The 24,552-nt window shown below is 39.5% G+C and overlaps 1 protein-coding gene across 5 annotated transcripts in view; it reads right to left on the bottom strand.

The window, feature by feature from the left end:
* Nucleotides 1–24,552, bottom strand: part of PPP3CA (protein phosphatase 3 catalytic subunit alpha) — a 190,983-nt gene that overhangs the window by 33,589 nt on the left and 132,842 nt on the right. For all 5 annotated transcript variants that reach the window (XM_084286298.1, XM_084286299.1, XM_084286297.1 and 2 more), the window contains exons 4-7: nt 16,254–16,365; nt 15,130–15,275; nt 12,710–12,849; nt 1,305–1,382 (exon numbers count right to left, since the gene is read on the bottom strand). In XM_084286298.1, the coding sequence (XP_084142424.1) occupies nt 1,305–1,382; nt 12,710–12,849; nt 15,130–15,275; nt 16,254–16,365 (476 nt within the window). The remainder of the gene's footprint in view (nt 1–1,304; nt 1,383–12,709; nt 12,850–15,129; nt 15,276–16,253; nt 16,366–24,552) is intronic.

The raw sequence follows: 24,552 nt of genomic DNA, 5'->3' as shown, positions 1-24,552 counted from the left end.
GCATATTTTCATTACTTAACCTTGCTGCCTTTTGTAAAATAAAAGGCTTACTGGTCCAACAGAGCAGCATACAGTCGGTCAAGCATTAAACCTGCAAGTAACTGGAAGCAAACCAACCAAGAAGTACTTTTGTCTTACTCAGAGACAAGTAACACTAAATACTCCTCTTTAGAACCTCAGCAACAAGAAACTGAAGAGTCTGGCAACCGTCCACAAGAGTTGCACTGAAACCACTGTACAGTCTCCGTGCAATCCCTTCTACAAAATTTTATTTTTCACCATTTATTGGAAAGCAATACAATAAAGATGAAATTTCATTACCCTTGGGTATTTCGTGCCAGTTATTTTTGGCAGAGTAATAGATTGCTTTTAATTGCATTGAGGTTTTTAAGTATGTGATAATTCAAGCATTCAGAACAGCTTTTTATATGCGCAGTGAGTATCGACCTCATTCCTATAATCTTGTTACTTTATCTTTCATTATTCTTCTGATTGGGTAAGGTTTTTACCTCCAAATAATCACAATAAACACGTTAATAATTTATGCAAGATATGCAAAACTATTTATTCAGGTACCAATCCTTCATTATAATCTCACAAGTTTGGTACATTTCCCCAAAGAGATTATTTATTTATTTATTTTAAGTGGCAGAAAAAAATGCTGTCTTTACACTGGCAATAATTTCATGACCAAACTATCAACAATACCCAGTACCTGACCCCGGGGCTGTTTTTGCACACAGTATCTTTAATAAGACTCCTTAAATTCATTACTGATGCTCCTGCACAAAAATAATTTGTGGCCACCTTGAGTTCCCTTAGGTTATTTTCTTGCTAAAATGTAAAACCAGCAGGCCCAGAAGTTTTGTTCATGTACATATTGAGAGAAAACAGTTCTGGCCATCAGAAGCCAAATCTCTTCCTAGGCATTGGGGCAGTCTGTGCGTCAGAAGTCTCAGCCACACTTGCAAAATTTCTTTTGCTGAGCTGAATTAGTTTTCCCTCCAACACTTGGCAACCAAATCACTTTGGGCCACTGCATGCCACTTAAAATTGCCAGGGCTAAGTGGGATATATGAGGATTCATTAAGTCCTGTAACTCAGTAGCAATCACGTAGAAGACTGCGCATTCTAATGCCAGTGTATGCTTTTGTATCTTTAATGAAAAGCAAGAGCTGTTGCAAATTAAAATTAAGTTTCCCAGTTCACTCTCACTCAGTTCCTCTTTCTTTCCTTGCCATGTCTGACAACAACGAGCCATTATTCATTATTAGTGCCCCCTCTCCCTCTCCACACGCACTTACCCAGCATCCTGGGCTTCGTGAGCTCGAAGTATAGATAACAAGTTATTGTGCTGGAGGAATTCACATACAGCAGGGTAACTGTTGGAAGAAAATAACAGCACCTGTTATGGCATTATCAGAAGCACCACATTTAGCTCTAGCTTTCAAAAAATGTTTCATCCAAAATGCATCATTCATGAAATCAGCCCCTGCTCTGCTGGCAGATTTCTGTAGAGACAACACTAGAAGCAGTACTTTTTTTTCCCCTACCCCATAATTGCATGGAGAAGAATGCTGTAAAGTTGCAATTCATTACAGTAATCACCTTGTAGCTTGTGGGAAATTTCTTCCACTGTGCTTCACGATTCAATGAGCTCAGAAAAAGAAAAAAAAAAAAAAGCAATACAACGGTTGCTTGCAACAAACAACCTTGCACACACTAACTGCAGCATACACAGGCTGCTTACGGACACCAGATAATGTGGCATGTGAGAAGAGTAGGAGAAAGAAAGGAGAAAGGCAGAACTGCTTCCAAATTCTAGATTTGTGATCTTCTGAGCATCATCTCCCTGGTAAACAAGGATCATCTTTCCCCTCAGCGACTTCAAATGTAAATTGCATGACTGCTGAAAACCCCCAAAGCCTGCCCATCAAATACATCCTCCCAAGGCCTGTTCTCCTGCATGAATGTAAACAAAACCATTAGGTGAAACTGGTACAAATTCCTCTGTCATGATAATTTTCATTGCACATGAACAGTGTTGCTTTCAAAGAAAAATTAGGAGCCTTTTGTCACCACCTCTGCACCACAAAACCTATTCGTACCATTAAAGACACTGACCATGAATGAAAAGCACGTGCAACAAAACCACAAAATAACCTGTACTGTCAAAACTGCATACAAGTGCGAAATATGATTATTTTAGATATTTATTTAAAATTATACCTAAATAAATGTTACAGTACTTGAAATCACTCCATATTGCTGCTTTCTAAAATAAGTTGTTTACTTCTGTAATGACTGTTTTCTTCTTGCTTTTAAATCACTGATGACTTTCCATGTTCAAGGACAACCAGCACGATGGCCATCTATCACCTCAAGCCAGGAAGCAAAACATCTCTTCTCCTATCAGTAGTAATTTAATGCAGAACTGTCCTGGCTTCCTCCGTCAGAAGCCAGCTATAGCAAGAACAAAACAGGACTAAGAACATGCTTGTAAAAAAGTAGAAGTAGCAATGGAATAATAATAAAAAAAAAATGCTTCACAGATCTGACAAATCCTTATCAGGCCTCTTAAAGGCATCAAGGATGGGAACGACTTTATCCGGATGACATCTACAGGCTCTTCTCTTTTTTCCCCCCTTCAGGTCAATTCTATGCACTTTGTTTTGCTTTATGAAGATTTATTTGCCACCCTTGAAACCCAGCAATCATTAAGTTAAGATGCTACATCTTTCACGATCATTCATCCTGGCAGGGAAGCGGGCACCCCACGAGGTAGCAGACAGCCTCAGTCCAAATCCCGGCACCTGGTGACCCCACGTCTGAAAGGCACTTGTGAATTTTGCCTTCCTCGTTGGCAAAGATCCAGCACGGTACTGGCCCCATGCTCACAGGAGCTTAAAGAAGTCGCGTTTAAAACATTAATCCTGGGGAGACAGCAATTGTTACCACCTCCTGTCACTTGCTTTGTTTGATTAATGCTCACATAAAGACAAAATTCCATAATAACCAGGTAAGAGCGCTAGTGTGCTGTGTCGCCCTGCCCACAGCAGTGCTTCTCAGCACCAGCAGACGAGCCATTTGTGGAATCAAGGCCAGAGATTCCTCCAGCTTGCCATTATCAGGCATCAGGTATATCCACGAGACATGTTTTCCTGGAATGGAGGCCCAGGATATGGCACACAGATGTTACAATTCCCCCGTCTCACTGCTGGACAAGCTGGAGAGCAAAAATCAAACCTGCTGCAAAAAAAAAGAAAAGCTGATGACAAATGATGTAAACTTCACAAAACAGCTCTGAAATTTCACCTGACGGCTGAAGAAAAAAGCAGAACAGGACCTGCATTAACATCCATTCACCATGTTATTTTCCAGTATTGATTCAACGTCTCCTGTAGTTCAAATAATAGGAGAGGCGGAAAGGTTTAACAGAGGAAATACAAGGTGTCGGGGAAGACACCAAGGCATCTCCATGATCACTTCTGTGCTGGCTCTGCAGCACAATGGGCTCACGGCATGCCTGTAAGTAAGACAAACCAACCTGCAGAGTCTCTGGATCTCTACGAGTAACTCACACACAGGTATCACGTTATGGGGCTGTACGTAGCATCAAAGGGACTGCTACGAGCACACTGCTTTGCAGTACCTAAGGGGCAAGATGCAGTCATACAGCAGTAGCACGGTTAAGCAAAATACCTAAGTAAAAGCTGTTGTTAAATATACTATGTTTAAAAAAAATAAATCTCAACCAAACATGATAAAAAAGACCTGCTGTCCCAGCCACGATTTCATGGGCCACCTTCAGAGCCTGCTTACAACTGCTTAACAGCTCCATCCGTTTCTCGCTACATGCATGAAAGAGATGAAAATTCATGAGGAAAAAAAAAAAAAAGCATAATCTAATGCCTCATCTTTCTTTGGTTTATCCAAGGGAAAAGCTACTGTTCACTTCCAACCTTCCTGCACATTTTGAAGCTGAAATGTTCTCTGCAGCTAGAGCCTACAAACCCACTCAAAGGACACATTGCTGGTTCCAGATATGACCTACCTCCTGTATATTCTCAGACACAGGTATGGTATGTGGAGTTGTCTAAAAAGATTGGAAGGTATAAAATAACTTAAAACTCCCAGATTAGATAGGGAACCGCAGTGATCTCAAATGCTGACAGGCTGCCATTCAAACCCCTCGCAAATGAGATCTCATTTGCATACATTTCTCTTCATAATTAATTGTGACTAAATGTAGACTTATGGTACATTTTGTTTAGAAATTTTTACATTAACTTCTGAAAACTGGGGTCTATAATGAAAAATCTGATAGACAGTTGATTATGTTCATTATCAGTGCAGCTGCTCAAAATGTCTAGACTTTTTTTTTTTCCTATGGTATTCTTTTCATCCAGTGTTAAGTACTGCTTTTAAAGAAGATATAATGAAGTGGTAAAAAAAATGCTTCTAAATAGGTTCTTCTTTCTATCTCAAAGTAGAAAAGTTCTTAAAAAATATATCTTTAATTATCTTATTCTTTATACAGCCATGGAAAATAGACTTCTATTAGCAGGATTTGGCTCTTTTTCAGATTCCATAGGGTCCACTACCTAGAAGGGGTACACAAATCTATTAGATCTAATAGATCACAAATCTATTTGGCCTACAGAGAGGCCAAATAGTGCTCCATGCACATAGAGGAAAATTGGGCTGCCTTTTTTTCCTGCGAGTGAAGCATGATAATACTTCTGTTACCAAACCTCAACCCCACGAGCAGCTTATCTGAGTATTTTCGTTAAAAAAATGCAAAGCAACTCAGACTTTTTTTTTTTTTAGCTGCTTGCTGAAGTGAGGGCTGGGGAGAAGCAAAGTTTTCAGCTGCATGCAGCTGTTACAAATGCTTCACCAGTTTGACAAATACTTTGTAAATATGAGTTTGCTCCTGCCTAAATGTGATTTCATGTTAAATATCCTTCAACACAAAATATAGAAAAATTTTACAGTAATCTAGAGAAGCAAATTCAGAGATATAAAATATGAAATCCTGAAGTTCTGGGCCTTGGGAGAACCGGATCTCACAACCTTCAGACAAACAGCAGCAAGCCCTGGAAACTGCCAAACAACCAAAGATTATGGCAAAGGTTAATAGAAACAAGCTTCTACAGAAGAGAATTGACACTGGGATTCTTGAATTATCTTTTTTCTAATTAAAATTGCTGGATTTTCAAATCTTTCTTATCAAAATGGCCCTCCTGTAAGCAAATCCCCAACTTTTCTTCATGATATTGCTACCCTTTCCAGAAAGCCTCTCCTCCTTGCCCTGCTTTGCAGAGCCCAGGCTGTAATTCAGCTGAGCCAGAAATAAAACAGTTGGCCAAGAGAGAAAACAAACAAACAGACCCCCCCCCACGCAACAGGCTTTTCCAGAACAACCTACTGCTCTGCCTGCGCTTCATGTGTCATGCTGAATCACAGAAGAGCAGTGACTCACAGAGAAAACAAAATACCCCAGTGCTAAACTAGAGATGTTATTCTCCATGGACTGCGTGTGTTATTCCCTCCTTCTGCACCCCTTCTTCATTAAAATTTCTCATGCATATTTTACTAGTTTGGAGGTATCTTTTGCAGGATCAATTGCTTCTGTACAATTGTGAAATAGAAGCAATACTTTGCTAGCATGAACCAAAATGCTAGATACTGTCAAGCTGGTCTTCCATCAGCTGGAAAAACTGAATGGACTGCACAAGCACACTCAGCTACATGTATACCTTGATAATCCAGAGAGACCTGGACAGGCTGGAGAGTTGGGCAGAGAGGAGCCTCACGAAGCTCAGCAGAGGTGAACGCAGGGTCCTGCACCTAGGGAGGAATCGCGGCATGCACCAGGGCAGGTTGGGGGCTGGCAGGCTGGAAAGCAGCCCTGTGGAGAAGGACTTGGAAGTCCTGGTGGTCAACAGGTTAACCGTGGGCCAGCAATGGGCCCCTGTGGCCCAGAAGGCCAACGGGATCCTGCCCCGCTTCTCAGCCCTGGAGAGGCCACAGCTGGAGTGCCGTGTCCAGCGCTGGGCTCTCCAGTACAAGAGAGACCTGGAGCTCCTGGGGAGAGTCCAGCAGAAGGCTACAAAGATGGTTAGGGGGCTGGAGCATGTCTCTTATGAGGATAAGCTGAGGGAGCTGAGCTTGTTTAGGCTGGAGAAGAGAAGGCTGAGAGGGGATCTTATCCCTGTGTATAAATACCTGAAGGGAGGGTGTCAAGAGGATGAAGACAGACTATTTTCAGTGGTGCCCAGCACCAGAACAAGAGGCAATGGGTGCAAACTGCAACTCAGGAAGTTCCACTTGAATATGAGGGGGCACTTCTTTACTGTGAGGGTGCCAGAGCACTGCAACAGGTTGCCCCAAGAGGCTGTGGAGTCTCCTTCTCTGGAGGTATTCAGAACCCACCTGGATCTGATCCCATGCAATATGCTCTAGGTGACCCTGCTTGACAGGGGGATTGGACTAGATGATCTCCAGACGTCCCTTCCTACATTAACCATCCTGTGATTCTGTATTATTATTTGAGCAAAGTTTATATTGCATCCACAAATGTTCTTATACTTCAAGGTAACAGGCACAGGCACCTTGGGAGCATGGTTCTCCTTCATTCTGCATCAACAGCATCTCCTGAAGGCACTAACTCTTCAGGAAGCCTTTCAAAGCTACAAAAACACCAACAGTACAGAAGAATAACAGCTTCCATCTCAGCCTCTTTTAGATCTCCCCAAATTACAGCGAATGATCCTACGCTCCAAGAGCCCAGTGATCTCCACCTCCCGCATGGCCTGGCAGGTCAGTTCCTAGCAGGCACAATTTAAAGGTTTCAGCCAAGCACAACTAGAGCCCTCAGCTAGATCTAGGATCAGAGGAAATGTGAAGATAGAGCTAAGCAACCTATCTGACATGGACAGGACAGAAAATGAGTCATACATTCGATAACGATGCTTTAAATATATTTTGAAATGTTTGTAACATAAAACAAACAAAAGAGGGTATCTACACACACTGGTTTTCTAGAAGGTAGGAGGAAATGACAAAGATCTACCAAGACAGTTGGCTTTCTTCCCCCCACATTCGCCCCCAGATGACTTTTTGGAAGCTGTAGAAGCAGACATAGCAGGACAACAGCAGAATGTTCTGGCAACCTTTCTGCTCTTCACCAACCTGCCTTTAGCCCTGCTACGTGCACCTGGCTAAATGCTACTTGGACAGGTGACTAGTGTCATGGTAGTAACTCCAGAGCTTGGTAATATATGTTAGCATATTCACAAATTGCTCTTTTGATTAAATATTTAAAAAAATAATCATTTTTGTTCATATCCTTCACCATACCAATAATAAGGAGATGTACACATTTCCTTAAAAAGAAGGCATTCAAATTTAGCCCAACAGCTTCATAAGATTAGATGCAGGTATAAAAAAGGTTTTCATCAAAACAGATTGACCTTGCACTTCAGTTGTCAAAGACTAAAGTCAAAAGCTTTTGCTGCTCCATGGTCCTAGGAAGCTTCTATCACAGCTCTTTCTGCCTGTTTTCTCCTGCCCTTCATCGTGCTGTCTGCACTGAGAAATGGACTAGGGAGCTGCACTGGATTAGAACACATAAATACATATTTTTTTCCCCTGCAAAGTCATTCTTTTCAAGACTGGATGTGTTCCCAGATCTGATGGAGTACATGAGCAATCCTACTAATACAGCTGATTGCATAATATGAAGGCAGCATAAGACTTCTGGCCTTGGAGATGGCAGAATGAAAAGGTGGGCAAAATAATCTGTTCAAAATGTTGCTACATCTCAGAAACATTCATGTAACTATGCCTCACACCCTAAGGTGAAAGGTGCTACAATCTTCAAAAGCTTTTTAGCACGCATTTGTCTAGTGCTTGCATACTCACCAACTTAAAATATGTGTAAAGTAAGCCACTGAAATGATGTGCTGGCATGGCTAGAATAATAATTCTTTGTTAATAATTCTTAATTAATAATTCTTAATAATAATTCTAGCCTACAGCATCTGTAAGGCCAAGTCAGTTCACTTTTGCCCAAGGCTAGCAAATGAAGAACTTTCAGGAGTCTGCAATGCTAGCCACTCTTTGTTACCATTAAACATCTCTGCCTTCATTTTTTTATTGCTTTTTAAAAATATGACAACGTAATCAACAGCCAAACACCTTTATATATCTCAGCATTCCCTAAGAGCTAATATGAAGCTCACTAACAAGATCCATGAACCTAGAGTGCAATACCTGCAGAAAATTTCCAAGTAGTTGCTCTAGTTCTAAGTCCATCCATTGGCTTGGGCTGGGCTCCTGCCACTCTTGTGCTCTTGTTAACAGTTATTAATTAACAAAGTCTCATACACATAATGAATCCCAGAAAGCAAGTGTTAAGCTTGTGCATGTGCTTACTCCTGATAGGAAGCCCTTTCCATAGGACAAGACACAGTTAATTACCTCCGTGGCGTAACCAAACTCCTGAAATTCTTCACCAGAGCTTTGACACAAAGGAAATTAAACAAGCTGGGCTCGGATCCAATTGCAATTTTCACGGTTAGGACTACATATGCTCATAGTAACTTTGTCTAAATGCGATGAAAGAATATTTTAATTCTTCATCCATCCCATAAATCTCCTGGGAACAATGACATTCATGAACCTAGTATGGTTTGGACAGGAGAGTTTTCCCTCCTGCCTTCACAATTGCCTAAACCCACTTACTGGCTCTCTCTCCTTAAGTTAGTATTATTTTCTGAGAGGGAAAAAAAAAAAAAAGGTCTGACTTCTTCAAGCTTTCTGTTCAGCGAAAGAAGCCATTCTCAACATAAGTAGCAGTAGACTTTGTCACGTAGATGCATTTCTCACAGAAATGCTCGAGTTCCTGTAACCCTTCTCCATGAAATCAGTGCAATGGGTCATTGGCAAGATCAGTGCAACCAGCCAAGCACAAATATATATACACTAAATAAATACAAAGCAAAACTACATACTCTGATAAACAGAGAGGAAACACCTTTACTGGCAAGCGGCTGAAAAATCTGCTTAAAAAAAAAAAAAAAAAAAAAAAAAAGACAAAACAAAAACAACACATTCAAGGAAAAATTACTTCCTTTGTTTGTGACATTTCCTGAATACAAAGTAATTTTCTATGGGCTAGGATAGAAGAAAAGTTTTGCTTTAATAATTAAAAACTAATTTACACAACTAGCACTCCATTAATTATCTTTTACTTCTTCAAGAAATTGCATCAACTAACATGACCAAAACTGTAAAGGTCACATGAGCTTTTATTTCAGAAAAGGGAAATGAAATCTCATCACTGCCGTTCTTTGTTTACTTTAAGGTACAAAGAAATTAAATACATTTCCAAAAATTACTTTTTTCTCCAGCATTGTGTTACTGCTATTTCCCAGGATGCACAGATTTTGGCAATCTACAGTGTGAATTGTTGCTGGATACAAAAGACATTTATTAAGTGCTCACTCTTAGCACCCTTGAAAATTAAGCTATTCTTTACATCTCTAAATGACAGGTTAGGTCTGTAATTTCCAGAACTGAGATTTTACAGTGCTAGCCATACTAGCTTCAAGGACTGTTATACAAAAGGAAATTTCTTGAAGAAAACCTTGATCAGTTTGAAATTCAATAGACTGTGAGTGATCACCTAATAAAAGCAGGGGAAAGATTGTCAGATTCATGTAAACTACATTCTTTATAATTTCTCATATATACTTAGCTCATACAAATGGCTCAACAGTTCACAAACGAGTTGTGGATGAATAGAGAAGACTGAATGTACTACTGAGCTGGAAAGCCCAATTAACACATTGCATGTACACAGTTGGAAAGCTGCATCACTGTTGAATGCATCTTTCTCATAGCATTTTGTTATAACTCTAAAATCACTTTAAAAGTCACTTGGAATTTGCCATGATCATGAACATGTCTGATAAAATGACAACTATTTCTTACTGATACTTCTTGTAATTAAGAGATCTTAATCATCTAGAAATCACTTTTCTGGCTTGCGTGTCTCTGAAATCTTTCTGACCTTCCTACAAAATGCCCACTGCTATCTTTTAACTTTCCATTCTGAAAATGGCTAAGAACTTTTATTTATCGAAGAATAAACAAAGTCCATTCTATCAACAGACAGCCTTGAGCAAGGACTGCCTAATTAAGTCATTTCTTTACAAGCTGAGCTGCTGTTTAGGAAAACATGCTCCTTTTCATAGGAGCTAACTAGAAAAGGCAAGCAAAACTAGATGCTGCACAGTGTAATCATGGATTTTTTTTTATTAGTATTATTTTTTTTTTTGCCATGAATTATAATTAGGTAAGCAATTAGTGAACTTAAAGACAATTAGGTACTACTTTTTAGAGTAACACTTGCTTTTATATAACCTCAGATAAAGTTGGCACCAAGCTAGGCATCTGCTAGGGTCATTATGCAGTTCCATTTCCCCTCACACATTACCTCACATCTAGGCATCTTGCAAATATTTCATCTTTTCCTGAACACGCACTTTTCTGAATATGAAACGGAATACTGACTAGATCTGATATCTTACATTTTCAGGAGAAAAAAAGGATATATACTTTAGGGGAATTTTAGGGTAATTTTGAGAAACAACCCTGGAAAACAGCCCTAAAATCTAAAAGGTGCTCCGAAGGAATACATAACAAGCATCTGAGCACAAGGCATGTCTGCAAGGCTTTTCACATTTCAAGAGAGGTTCACGAGAGGAAACTGCTATTACTCATTGTTTGTAGTGCACAGTGCCTGGGAGTCCTAGGCATGCGTCAAGCGCAGCGTTCAGCGTTATTCAAAGGAAGAGGAATGATTTTAGCCCTCGGAGTCATAAGCCCATTTCTCCACAGATCAATTGTTTGCAACAGTTTGACACCTTCTTTCATAATGAGACCAAACACATTTATTGAGCACATTCCAGGTTTTATTGATCTGAGCGCCGTGGTGTTACTAATCCACAAAAGGTGCGTGTGGACAGCACAGGCTGCGGTACAAACGGCTTTGTTCTCAGCCCAGCCCATGCTGGAGCAATTATGGCTCAGAGAAAGGAGTAGGTAAACTAATTTCTATAGGTCAACCCATCAGTTACCTTTCTGCTAACATTACCAATGAGGGGGCAGATTCTAGCAGCTCTGTCTCCTGGTTACTGGTGGAAGTCATCGATTTCTTTCTACATGTTACTAAACAGCTAAGGGTCAGCTACGTTGCAGGTGAGGTCTTCTGAGACCACTAAAAAAGCTGGATTCCTCATTTCTGCTGACGTCTTTTGGAAAACTTAGACCTGAATATCGCTAGCATGGACTGAAGTAGAACTGCTCCCTTCAGAAGGTTCAACAACCTCTTAACATTTTGACTGAACTTTTTTTTTTGTATATATATAAAGATTTCACTGAGCACATTTCTCATTCTGCCACTCAGCCTCCCCCTGTGTCAGTTCCACTCCACTCCTTTCCTTGCAAGCTTGCCTGAACTTCCATAACAACAACAAAAAACCCTCAAAATCCCTACAGAATACACCACAAAATCACCACCACCATTCATAAGGTAACACAGACTCTTCCTATGATGAAGAGGGAACGGAAGCAGCATTGAGTAGTTCTTCACCAGCAGCTGAAGCAGGGTTTCTACTGCCTGGTGTTCACAGGACTCTCGAAACCAAGAAACCTACCACTGGGAATGGAAAAAGGCAGCAGCCAGCTTCCCTTCAGACCAAACTGAGAAAAAGGAACTGGTCGATTGGTTTCCCTGTGTGCTGACAAGGGCACATACCCAAGCACCCAAAGAAATGCACTGCTTCAATGTACAGAAGTTAGGGTCTCCCAACTCTTTACACTGACAGAGACACATAAAAAACATGCTTAAAGGATAGAATTTTACAATAACTACTAAGCAGAAAAGAATCAGGAAGCTTCCTTTAAACAGTCACAAACTGACCCACAGATTTCTTTTAGATTTGCTTCTATACCCACCACTATTACTTTTCGGTAATATTCTCAGGTTTATTTTTAATATATATAAAAAGAAATCACTTACAGATAATTATAATTTGATGTCCTTGCATTTAACTACATACACGTTTTCTGCAAGAACATCTGTGATTACAGGCAACTTGTCTACATTTCAGCTCTTAGCCAGTCCAATTTAACCAGTACTGTTCAAATACTAAATTTCATGGGAAGAACTAGTCCCAAATTTAAGCAGAAGTTCAATAGACCTGGAAAAAACGTGCCTGTGTGGAGAAACCAGTTTTTACCTACCATGCAGAGCAATAGGTAGTGAGTCTTCCAACACTAGTATTTTTCATTCAAAATTAACTTATAAGTTTCAAACTAGAAATGTAGTTGACTACCCCTTTTTAAAAGAGTAAAATTTATTCCCTAACTTACAAGGAGAAAAATAAATGAAATACATGGGCTTTGGTGAATAAAATTAAGTTATTTAGGTTTTTACAGTCGTGGGAAGAAGGCAAGACACAAATAAAAGATGAATTTACCTGAAAGTAAGCCCAGCCTGCAGGGAAAAAAAAAGGGCCAGACCTTTTCACAACCCAATTATCTAAGAAGCACTATAAACTTCAAGCAAACATTTATAACAAACCAGAACAAGCTGACACAGAGAAATCCATTAAATCAAAGAAGAAATGTTCACCTGTAGAAGTACGAGCACCCCCTGACTGTGTTGTGAGTAAAGTGTTCCTGAGTCTTCTCATTTCCAAAGTCCTCTAATGGATCTGACCACAGGATGTCACACATAGGTCCGTATGCAGGTGGTTCCTTGAATCGATCTAACTAAGAAAAATAGGAGACAAAGAAATACTAACTTCTTTCAATAGAAACACTGAAGCAAAGGTATTATTTTTTTCATTCCATAGGTTGCCAAACTAACACCCAAGCAAACTCCTTTTTGGCTTTGGGTTACTCTCAGCTTTAAAGAACTGGATTTTGAGTAACAGTAAAATGTTCCTTGCTAACACTGATGAAGAGAAGCAGTAATAGATATAGATGAAAAATGAGGAGATACAGTGGATTCCCATACAATGTGATTTTTTTTATATTTTTTTTTTATGTTCTTTGTGAATATGGAAAAGAAAAAATCAGTAATCCTGTATTGTGTGATTTTTCAAATATCATTGCACTTGACTAATGTGACTGAGACAATTCAAGAAAAAAATACAATAGTTATTTCAAAGTTAGTTCCCATTTTACTTTCAATACATTCATATATATATATATATACATATACATACATATATATATATATGTATATATATATAAACACATTTCTGCATTACAGCATCTTGCCATGGTATTCCTGTTGCTCCCATAATACTAGCTCTAATTAAGCAGCTAAAAATTACTGTTTCTGCCTGGTATTAACAGACCACTGGCATTAAAAATTTAAATTATATAGAATCACACTGCATATAAGAGTATGACAAAATATGAAAATATTAGAAAGCAGTATTCCTCTGTAAGCATCCTTTAATACAAAAAGGGTCCTTGTTAAGATGGCTGTAAGAGTGAAGCCAGCAGTCCAAAACATTCTCTAGAAAGAAAAAGGATCTTTCTCTCCAGAAAGATCAAACGATGATTTGTTAATTATTAAAAAAAAAAAAAAAAAAAGTAATTTTCAACCAGAAAGAAGTGGTCTTGCCCGTTTGCAACACCAAGTTTATGTCTTAATGAGGTCGCCACAATTTTACCTTTGCATCCTCATTATGAAATATTCATAGCATACCTACACTTCTAACTTATTTCAACCCTCTAAACAATTAATGCTTTTGTAACTGTAACTCATTTAAACTAAATAACAATTCATAAATATGCAAAAACAATTCCTACTGATTGCCAAAGATGAATAAACCTGCTGGGAAAGGGGAATGATTGGGGGGGGGCGCTGAAGTGAAGATGTTAATGATCCTAATCTAGAATCTAAGCACTAAACAATTTTGCTCTGCTATTACACTGTTGCAAAGCCAGCTAATTTTCAGGCAGAGAATATTTTAGCTTAATGAGATAGTGAACCTTTAACTCAGAAATCAAACTTTGTATTCAGTAATTTTTGAAAGTGCTGTTAATATCTTAATCTAATTGCATTTAAATCAAAATATGTAATTACTGATTTAAGAATTATATTTTTAAACCATATTTATTTCCTAGTAGGCTAAAAATTAGCCTTAGAATACAATTCATCTTTCAGTATCTTTAAGTTTCAGAAGTGTGTACCCATATTTACAAGTTTCAAACTTCATGCAAGAAATATGAAATCTATACTGCTAGAAACACTAAAAATGAATGGGCTAAATATCTCTTTTACCAAAACACATGAAAAGAATTAATCCTTGGTAGCATGCAACAACAGAGTGCATAAAGATATTGTTTGATATTGTCTAAGTGGGGCTCAGTAAATTGGTGCTTACATTATACTCTTGTGTGATGAAAAGATTCTTACAAGCACTGCACACCCAAGTGCAGTACTATTAAAACCATACCAGTAAATTTTGACAATGAAGTTCTTGACTTTCTTTTAAGTAATAATGTTTTGACCATAATTATTGCTATCATATCACAATTTTTATTATATTCTTTAGATATTGTGAGATTTTTCTAGAAATAAATAAATAAATAAAAATAAATAAATAAATAAATAAATAAATTTAAAACTTTTCTCCAAGAGTGCAGAATGCCTAACAAGGTACAAGGAATCATCAGGTGGTATGCCCACAATGCGCCAGTAGATTTTACTTACAAGAAATTAATACTATGTTTATTTGTTCCTAAATACTGGTTTCCCTAATACAATTTTTATTTTATTTTTTCAGAACACAAAGATGATAAATCCTGCATTATACTGGTTGCTGGTGATTTCTTCACCTCAATAAAACACCAGTAATTGTGGCAATTCCTTTTATGTTCTATTTAAAAAGACCTTTAAAAGGCAATAATGTCAATGTGAACGTCCAAATGACATACAAGCATCTCACAGAAATGAAAGTGAGAAAGGATTCAATTTCTAGTTATCGGTGATTAACCGTTCTCTCATTAGACCCGAGCACTACTCAGACTTACTTTTCTGATGTCATCTAAGGTGTTGATCTCTGGAGACAAGCCACCATGTACACACAGGAATTGTTGGTTCATCAGAGCAGCCAAGGGAAGGCAGTCGAAGGCATCCATGCAGGCATCGTATACTCGTTCTGAATATTTGATTTTACCTTTTAAAGATTAAAATGGTATCAACAAAAGCAACCAACGCTTAAAGGAAAACAGCAATAGAATGCTACTTAATCCTAATCTTGCTGTCACTGCTCTCGCTTGCACTGAAAACTACAGCAAAGCTTGCTTCATGCAAAAAAATCCCTCTAAGGCTACTGTTACTCGTTGGTGGAAAAATTCCTCATTTACTATTTGAGGTGAAACTAACAGAAGTTCTGCAAAGTTCATTAAATTTTTCTTAAAAGCTGTAAATAATCAATTTAATATGCCATTGTTGTCTCCCAGGAAACCTATACAGCAAGGCTTAAAAAGTCTGCTGAGTGGTAATCAGCTACTGCATTTTCACTCAAAGCTCTCTATGAAGTAATCAGAACTTTAGCCCAGTCCCTTACAATTAATTATCTACCGAAAGACCATTATAAAATGAATGAGGTGGTACAATGAAGCTGAAATGTTAATTTACCAATGCGCATATTAAAGTCAGAAAACCATGAAGCCTTTGAGCCAATTAACATTTCCTTTATACCTGCTGCTAAAAAGGCAGCAGAGGAGTATGGCAATAGCTTCAGTTTACAGTGCCCCAGAAAAAAGTTTCATTGTGCAAGTGAAGGTCTACACCTAATGAGCTTGTGTGTGTCACTGCATCCTTTCTTGCGACACAGAAAGGAATTCCTATTAAAAAAGAAGTATACCAATAAGTGTAAGCCAATTTACAGGGCAAGAGTGAATTGCACTTCTGATCAGAAGTTAGCTCAGAGACTAATCCCTTCCTTTCTCCATCACAGGGACACCCTCCCCAACCCCTGCAGGATGTCGGCCCATTCGGGGAACAGGGATGACAGCTGAAAAGTGCTCAGAGTAAGCATTAGGAGTACCTTAAGAATTACTGATAGGAAAAGTGAGTATCAAATACGAAATAACAAAACGAAGCTGTTGAACAGGGATTAAAGACAAGACAGGCTATAAGGTACACTTACATTCTTGCTTAAATGTGAAATACTCTGTTAAATGTCTACATTCATGATTCCCACGAAGTAAAAACAGTGTTTTGGGGTAAAGGATTTTCAAGGCCCACAAGTACAGCACACACTGCAAAGCAGAAACGAGAAAGAGAAACATAATTTATAATTCATTACAAAATTCAACCATTGTGTTCCCCCCAACAGCAAAAAGAAACAGCACGGAAAAAGTACCCTGCACGAAACATGTTTTCAATGTTTAAAACTTCGTCATTCATGCGTTTATCATGTGCAAACATCTCTACGTGCTGAAACCTGGACTGGCAGAAGCTGGTATCAGTGTTCTCTGGTATCAAAGTCTCTGACTTTGGCTAAATAAATCCCTGCTCAGCCTTCAGTTGTTACAGCTATCAGGAACACCACGCATCTCCAAAACAAAACGCGTACACTCCACCTGGAAGGCCAGGCAGAAATCTGCCGTGGAAAGTATTTCACCGGAAGATCTGCACATCCTGCCTGAAGAAAGACTGTTGCCCTAGAACAATTTAACCCACACTTCAGGAAATACCTTAGCTTCCAGTATTAGAGAATTTCTACAGGAATACTTGCAGCAAACGCTTGCTTGTTATTCACTTTACGCTGTTCTGCACAAACGGACGAGAAGGAAAAATCCACAAAGCTCTTGCATTAAATGCAGTTACTACAAAGCCTCAGATAAAGCCTTTTGTCTTCCCAGACTTCGATTTGAGATGACATTTCTTGTAGACGTGTTTTTAAAAGGCAGAAAAGGAGACTTGGAGGGGCAGTCTGTGCGGAGACCTCTCGAGACCATCTGAACAAAACAGTTGTTTTGAAACAAAACTGACATGGCACCAATGTCAAAGCGTGAAGAAACTCCTGACAGATGAATAAATCTGCAACCTTCACAGAATATTTATCCCTTGCATGATGGCCCTGGCCAGGTACCTGGCTGACAAGCTGGCAGCTCCAGGGAAGCCCATGGAAATGAGACACGTCCCATCGCATCCCACGAGACCGCTGGATGCGCTCAGCCTTCCCTCTGCTGCCAAGCTGATGAGCCCACTCTTCGGAAGAACGTGGCAAGGACCATGATGGCCTGGGGAAAAGCGAGCTACAAACCTGTCTGAACGATTTCTCCTCCAGCCCTTCCTGCCATAAACACCCACCAACTGCATGACTGTTGCACAAGAAACAAAAGGTGTCGAAATTCAACACTTTCATGCAACCATCCCCTAATGGCCTCCCTTCCTTCTGTTGGGGAGTTGAGTTACCTTAATAGCCAACAGCCTGGAATCTGGAAATGTACTTCTGATAGTGGTTTCTGCCTAGGGGAAACCCTGCGTTTTTGTCAGCTTCATGCCTCTAAATACGAACAGTACGAATTCCCTTCTATGATTCAGAGTGTCTTCATAAAAAGGAATAGAAGATTTATGTTAATCGTATCTGAACATTTTGATCTCTGCTCCCATTTGCTTCACAGTCATCATCTTAAAGGAAAAATGATGCCGCATTTCTCCATTTGTGCTAAAACCCACACTATCTATAGATAATTACACAGCAGCAGGGGTTTTACAATGCTGCACTTTGTCTTGAATTTATTGTGCGTAAACATCTAGATGCCCTGTCTGGACTCCGTAATTTGTTTGTTTATTCAGAGGCTTTAGAGGTAGGTAAAAAAGCAGAGAAGATACAGGCAGCACCCTCCGGTACTTAAATAAATAAATAAATAAAAATCAATCCTCCCACTTGGGAAGGTACAGAAGGGCTCCCAATATCACGTTGCCTCCTTCACCTACCAGGTGCTACTGCCACCCCAGGCAGCAAGAAGAAATGTCCAAACACCACGTTGGACATCGTGTTGACCTAATCCAGTGGGAGATTATGCTGTTGGGTTACAGGCTTTAACAGCCCCAGGTCGTGCCAGGGGAAGTTTAGATTGGTATCAGGAGGAATTTCTTCACGGAGAAGGTGGTCAAGCCCTGGAACGGGCTGCCCAGGGAAGCGGTGGAGTCTCCATCCCTGGAGGTACTTAAGAGAGGTGTGGACATGGCTCTGAGGGACATGGTTGAGCGACGGGACACAGCAGGTCAGGCTGATGGTTGGACTTGATCAACTTGAAGGTCATTTCCAACCTAGATGAGGCTATGAATTATGTCCCATGGCTCAAAACAACCATGAGGGGTGTGCCTGCATAGACAGTGAAGACATGGCTTTGGGGATTTCACTTCAATAGGCAAGAAAGCCTGGAGTCTTCATTTCCAACGTTACCAGCAAAATTCTCCAGATCTGATGATGACTGCTCATTTTCATCATTTTTCCAAGAACTCAATTCTTTTAACTTACAGTTTCATGCAAAAATTTGAGGTAAATGCTGTGAGACAAGATGATTAAAGTGACACCTCCATTCATTCAAAAAAAGTTCCAACCATAAAAGAAAGTTGTGTTGAAGCTACCCCAGAGCTTCTAGTTCTGCCAAATCGCTTTATAATTCAGGAAAGCACAACACTTAGTGCACAGATGAAAAGCTTTATTAAAAATAAAAATAGAATTGGTTATATTTTCCTTTTAAGTTTTTCATATTCATAACGCCTTGGCAAGATTGAAATCAGCACAAAATACTTAAAATATCATCCAGGTCTAGGAAGCAAAGTAAATAAGGAAAACTAAGTTTTATCTTTTTTTTTTTTTTTTTTTTTTTTTTGCATTTGGTGCTTGCTTATGGTTAGATCACTTTATGTTTGCTTATCATACTTTTATTTTTTCATGTTCCCTTTGAAGCATTCAAGAGAACTAGAGAAGATAAGGGAGAAGCAACACAGTCCAGAAAACACCATATTTTGAAGCTACTCCTCAAATAACATAAGCCCAGCCTTCACAGTTTGTGTAGTTTTCAGTACTATCATATTTAAGGCTTATTTTCTTTAGATATTTTCTTTAATTTTCTCCCTTTTCTGTTCAGAAGTCCACTGACGTAATATCATAAGAATAAACAGGAGCTAATTAGCAGATTTTTTTCCTTGCAAACTAAACAACAAATATGAAGGTGACAGCTTTTCATGGCTTTCCAACTTAGTCATTTATATACAAACAAGTAAAAGTCCAGAAAGCATATGCAAACTTGTTTAAAACAAACAAACAAACAAAAAAATGAACATTTACTGAAGTCAATTTGCTGTTGAAAATCTGAGTTTATAATCTCTGACTCCTTGGTAGCGTTGCTTCCCAGTAGCAAAACTTCTTTTCTCCAAGCTTTGTTGTTAATATACTACACGTCACCTTTGCTGTAGCTCTGCATAAAATGTCCAGGAGTGACTTTGCAATCCAGACGTCCCTCAGGTAAGAGCAAAGAGGTGATCTGCCCAGCTCCCAGCTCCTACAGTAGTCAAGCTGTTTTCCTGCTGAGGCAGCCTCACCCCCAGGAAAAAAGGTCTATGCAATTAAGTGCTACGTAAGCCAAAGAAGCATATTTTCAAAATGGGCTAGGGATTTAACTCCACTGTTGCACGCTGAGTTGGAGCCTTCTCACAATTTCAAGTCTCAGCTCCTTCTGAAAAGGGAAAACAAGAGTCCCAGACCTCCTTCCACGAATCCCACATTAAGTGCTCAAAGCAAGTAACCTTGAAAAAGTTACCCTTGCCACTAGACTGCAGCCACAGCAACACAGCCCTCTGCCTCCTGTGTGCTCTTTCCCTGATGGTGCCAAGAAGAAAAAGCTGTAGCTCACTGCTAGCTCACAGCGTTGTACGTGTAACGAAAGATGAACTCTTCCTCCAAATGACCGATGCCATCGGGCACTCCCCCAGCACACGAAGTTCAATGTGATTAAACACAAGGTAATTAATACTCAGAAAGATAATTTGAGCTGTACATTACTAAGGTCTCTACTGACGCTCTCTGAACAGTATTTTAGCACAGCTCCTTCACTCTACCTAGCACGCATCTCATCTAAACATAAAAATTGCATTATTTTAACTGCACTGCAGTAACTGGATAATTGCAGTACCTAGTACAGATGCAGCTTTCTAAAATGGAGTAAGTTATCCCAAAGGAAACTGTGTGCCTTTTTACACACAGCTGCACTCACACTGCTAGTACCACTCAATGTGGCATTATTTCAGAGACAAAGGCAGGTTGTATCTCTAACCAAAACACATGCCACTGATGCAAATGCTTTTCTGAACCACCTCCAACAACCACACCTTCAGTGACAACTTAGAGTTCTTGCCCCAAGTCTTTGCCAATGTGCTCTTGTTTTGCCCGTTCTCTGTGTTTCAAAAACAAGTGCTCACGTATGTAGAGCTTTCATGTTTAAAAATAAAAAAGGCTACCGCTGTGGAAACCTACTTCTCATGGACTAACAGTGAAACTGTTCCTTGTGGTCAGGGTCTCAGCTGGTTCCAAAATGTTGTTGCAGAATTCAGTTCTTGTTTAATTTATTGTTTTTAAACATCTGCTGAATATTCCCAAGCTGCTTTTGACACTTGCACGGTCCTTTAGCACCTCTAGATTTTAATTACTGAAACACACCCTTCTAGCTGGTCTCCCAGATGGTTTTATTAAAAATGATCACATGCAAAATATTGCTACTTGCCTTACACTCTTTTCTAGTGTTTAAAACACATTACACCCATTTCAGCCTTTTGGAAGGATCTCAATTTATACCAAAAAGGTGAGCAGATAGTTATTTATTTATTTTATTAATGTTCCACTAATTCTTGTAAGTAGTACTTTCTAAACAAAAATCCAAGTGCTGGCTCCTAGCTCTCTTTACTGGACCTTGTGTCTTGGCCCCCGCTGTTTTCTATGGAAAAAAGTCCCAGAGATTTGGAAGAAGTGAGGGGAAAACAGTGCAAGTGACCTTCACAGCATCGCCCTGTGCACTCTCCCTGCATCCCAAATGTGTTCTTGGTTTGCTGGTGGTTCGCTCTGGAAGAGCTGATGCAGGCTGATAGCTGGGGGCACAGTCCTGACACAAGTGGGTGTTCTAATCAGGGAATACAATATAGAGAAAAATAACTTGAATTTGCTGAATTACTGAATATTAAAGGTTCTGAGAATTATTTCCCAGGAAAAATAAGATCTTACAAGATGAAAACTCTTGATAACATAGAAACATATCTGGTATTGCCAGAAAAAAAGAAAAGGGCAAGGAAATTTAGGATAATGAAGTTCCTAGGACTTTATTTGCTCTGAAAGAAGTAAACAAAACAATTGACTTCAATGAACTCTTGACTGACCAAAAATATTTCAAGCTTTTTATTAGGAAACATTAATATTCTAGAGCTATGGAGAAAAAGGTGCTTATTCCTCCAATAAAGCCCTCAAAAGTGCACGAAGACTTGAGAGATGGTAAACACATGACTTCACCAGCGTTCACTTCACCCACAGCTCACTAACATGAATTTATTAAATGCAACTCTTTTCTTGGGAGAGATTAGTCAAATTCTAAAAGCTCAGTGTTTGTAAGCATCTAAAGTGCCAGGTGCTTTTTTTAAACTGAAGTAAGGTCTGATGGTCAAATTCCTGACCTTCAGACCTACTCCAAACACCTCACTTTGTTATTCCCAGAAACACCACAAGAGCAGCTTTTCCTTTTGGAATGGCAGTCTTTGGATTCGGGAAGTGAACAAGTATACATATTTTGAACCTTAATTAAGCACATTTCCACTTCTGTTAGTTATGAACTTTTGTTTAATTCCGCATATCCCAACTGTCTGCTCTGTCAAAAACAATCAGAAGGGTACGCAATTAAAACTTAAGCCTGTGTGTTTTTATGTGGGATTGAGCAGGAAGAGAATTCCAGCAGTTCCTTCACGTGATATTAATGCACTACATTTGGCATTTACAGCGACTGTCATCTTTCAAACACTGATGAAAAGCAGTCTACATGCACACTCCTTTGCACTGCATTGCATTTACGTCTGACTTTCAAACGAGTTTTCAGACCCAGGTAAAGACCAGTCGTTCTTCCTTACAACCCATTCCTGCAGAAACACTTACAATCTAACTACTCTTTGGACTTAAAAATAGCCCTCTGTTTTGATCATTTGGATTTCTTTTATCCACGACCATAAAGTTGTTTTAAAGGGAGAAGTGAGGGGTTCCTACTCTGGAGTCAGAACCCTGGAACGGTGCACAAGCGCAGCCTGGAAATGTTATCAGTTACAGAGCTGAGGAAACAAGTGCACCACATCAGATACTGCAAGTTGCAAGAGTCTGTTTTTCTAAGAGGAGAAACGCTCAGGCTCTGCCAAAAGGTCAACTGGAAAAGAGTGCAGCAAAGGGATAAAGATTTGGTCTGTGCCAAGAAAGCTTGTCTCATTGTATCTACAGTTTTGCATTTATATATATATATTTTTAAGCTATTGTATTTTCTTTACTAGTCTCTCATCCTGCAACATTGCTTAGAAGTAATTTTACAGGCATAAAACACCCTCTACAAGCAACGGAGCCAACTCTGCTTGGTAAAAACAGAGCACACATGTGAAGGATTGAGCCCTTAGATCAAAAGCTCTGTGGGGCAAGGACTGTCATTTCTGCTGAGTGCCTTATACAAATACTTTTCTCTCTTTCCCTTTGCATTATCAAGTGCCTTCCACCTACCTTATGCAATTTCTTCTTCTGTTCTTAATGATAATAGCTTACATTATATAGTACCTTTCATCCAGAAGAATCCCAAATGCTTTGCAGCCCACAGACGGGGATTATCTCGCCCACTGCCAGAACTCAGCTAGGTTTAGGCTCAATGGTGTCACTTTTACGCTAGATAGCACACGGCAAGTGAAGGGATTTTTAAAAAGCTCGTATTACTCGTGATTAGTACCTTGGACCACCTACTTAATTCTTCTGGAAAGACCCCAAAACTGCGATTGTGTCACGTCTACATTGGCAGAAAGAGGAGCCAACAGAGAGATGGAATAAAGATCAGGGGGTGACTGGCATGGTGGAAATACGTACTGAGGCCAGGCTGGGTTGTTTTCCACCATGACTTTTACACCAGCACAAAGTCCTGGCAAGAGCTGGTGCCTGCTAGACGTGCTCAGGACCCCTTCTCCACCAAATGCATCCCCCCAGCCTGCCAAAGTGCATTCCTCTCCATTTCCCCTCTCCTTGTCACTACTTATTCTGCTGAGTTCATGCCTGAATGCATAGCTGTAAATCCGAATACAGTTATGAAATATAAACCTTCCTCTTCTTTCAGAGGCATTGTTTAATCAAGGTGACAGGTGGGGACAATCAGTTATGCACCAGAAAAGTAGTACTGTGAGAATCCTACATACAAAAAGGAATAATATAAGGGGCAGTTCAGGTATTTCCTTTGCTCTAGAAGAAACCAGCGCAGCTTCCAGTGAAAAAGCAGTGTTCCAGAATGGAAAATCTAAATGCAGAATAGAACTTGCTAAATGTGTATGTGCAGATTGCAAAAATGAATTATTTTAAGGGGCTTGTTCCCCACCCATAAGCTATTTTGCCATGTTATATGGCTTGCTCTTGTCTGTAACCAGTAATAGCCCTAAAGCAGATTTTGGCAAACTGTCAGACAGGCACTTGAAAGCTGAAGCAAATCACTTGTTTAGTCTCTTCTAATAAAAAGCATAAAGAAATGGAGACAAAACTCTAATCTTCCAGATGCAACTTGGTCCAGTCAAAGTCTTCAGGAGATAAAAATTAGGCTATCACAACTGAAAAATGGTAGTGCAAGATTCAGTCACACAACATAAACCTACAAAGGCATCTTCCACATTCAAACCCTTCTTTCAGCAGTCCAGTACAGCAATCCATGCCGTGATGATTTAGCCCACAGCTCACCAAAGACCAGAGAAGGGAGAAAGCAGACTCGTGGTACAACAAAAAGCCCGATCGCAGCGTGGACTTCAGTGTAAGACTAAATCCTGACTATATTAAACATTTATGGTATGTGGGCTGAAGAACCTTGCAGTTTGCACTTGAAACGGTGTATTTCTACTTGTAGAATGTATCACCTCCCAACGATGCTGTTAACACTTAAAAGTAAGTTTTTAAAAAATCAGCCAATAAAGCAGAAGTGGTTTTATAGAATCTTATTTTTAAGAAACTTCTCTGCATAGTATAAATATAGAACTGGCAAGATAATGCACCGATCCATTTTACAAACACATTGCAAGTAACTCAGCTGTTTAGGACTACATGTTTTTATACCATTATGACAGAAGTGTACTAAGACGTCGTTTGTAAAACGAAACAGCAGTGTCTGCTGCCATCTTAACTAGTCACTGCTACACAACCACGTATCATACGACCTATGTTGTTTCTAACA

Source organism: Netta rufina (genome assembly GCF_964035555.1).
Source record: "Netta rufina genome assembly, chromosome: 4".
Taxonomy (NCBI): domain Eukaryota; kingdom Metazoa; phylum Chordata; class Aves; order Anseriformes; family Anatidae; genus Netta; species Netta rufina.
The sequence above is the reverse complement of the archived record's forward strand: the minus strand, read 5'-3'. Positions and strand labels throughout refer to the sequence as shown.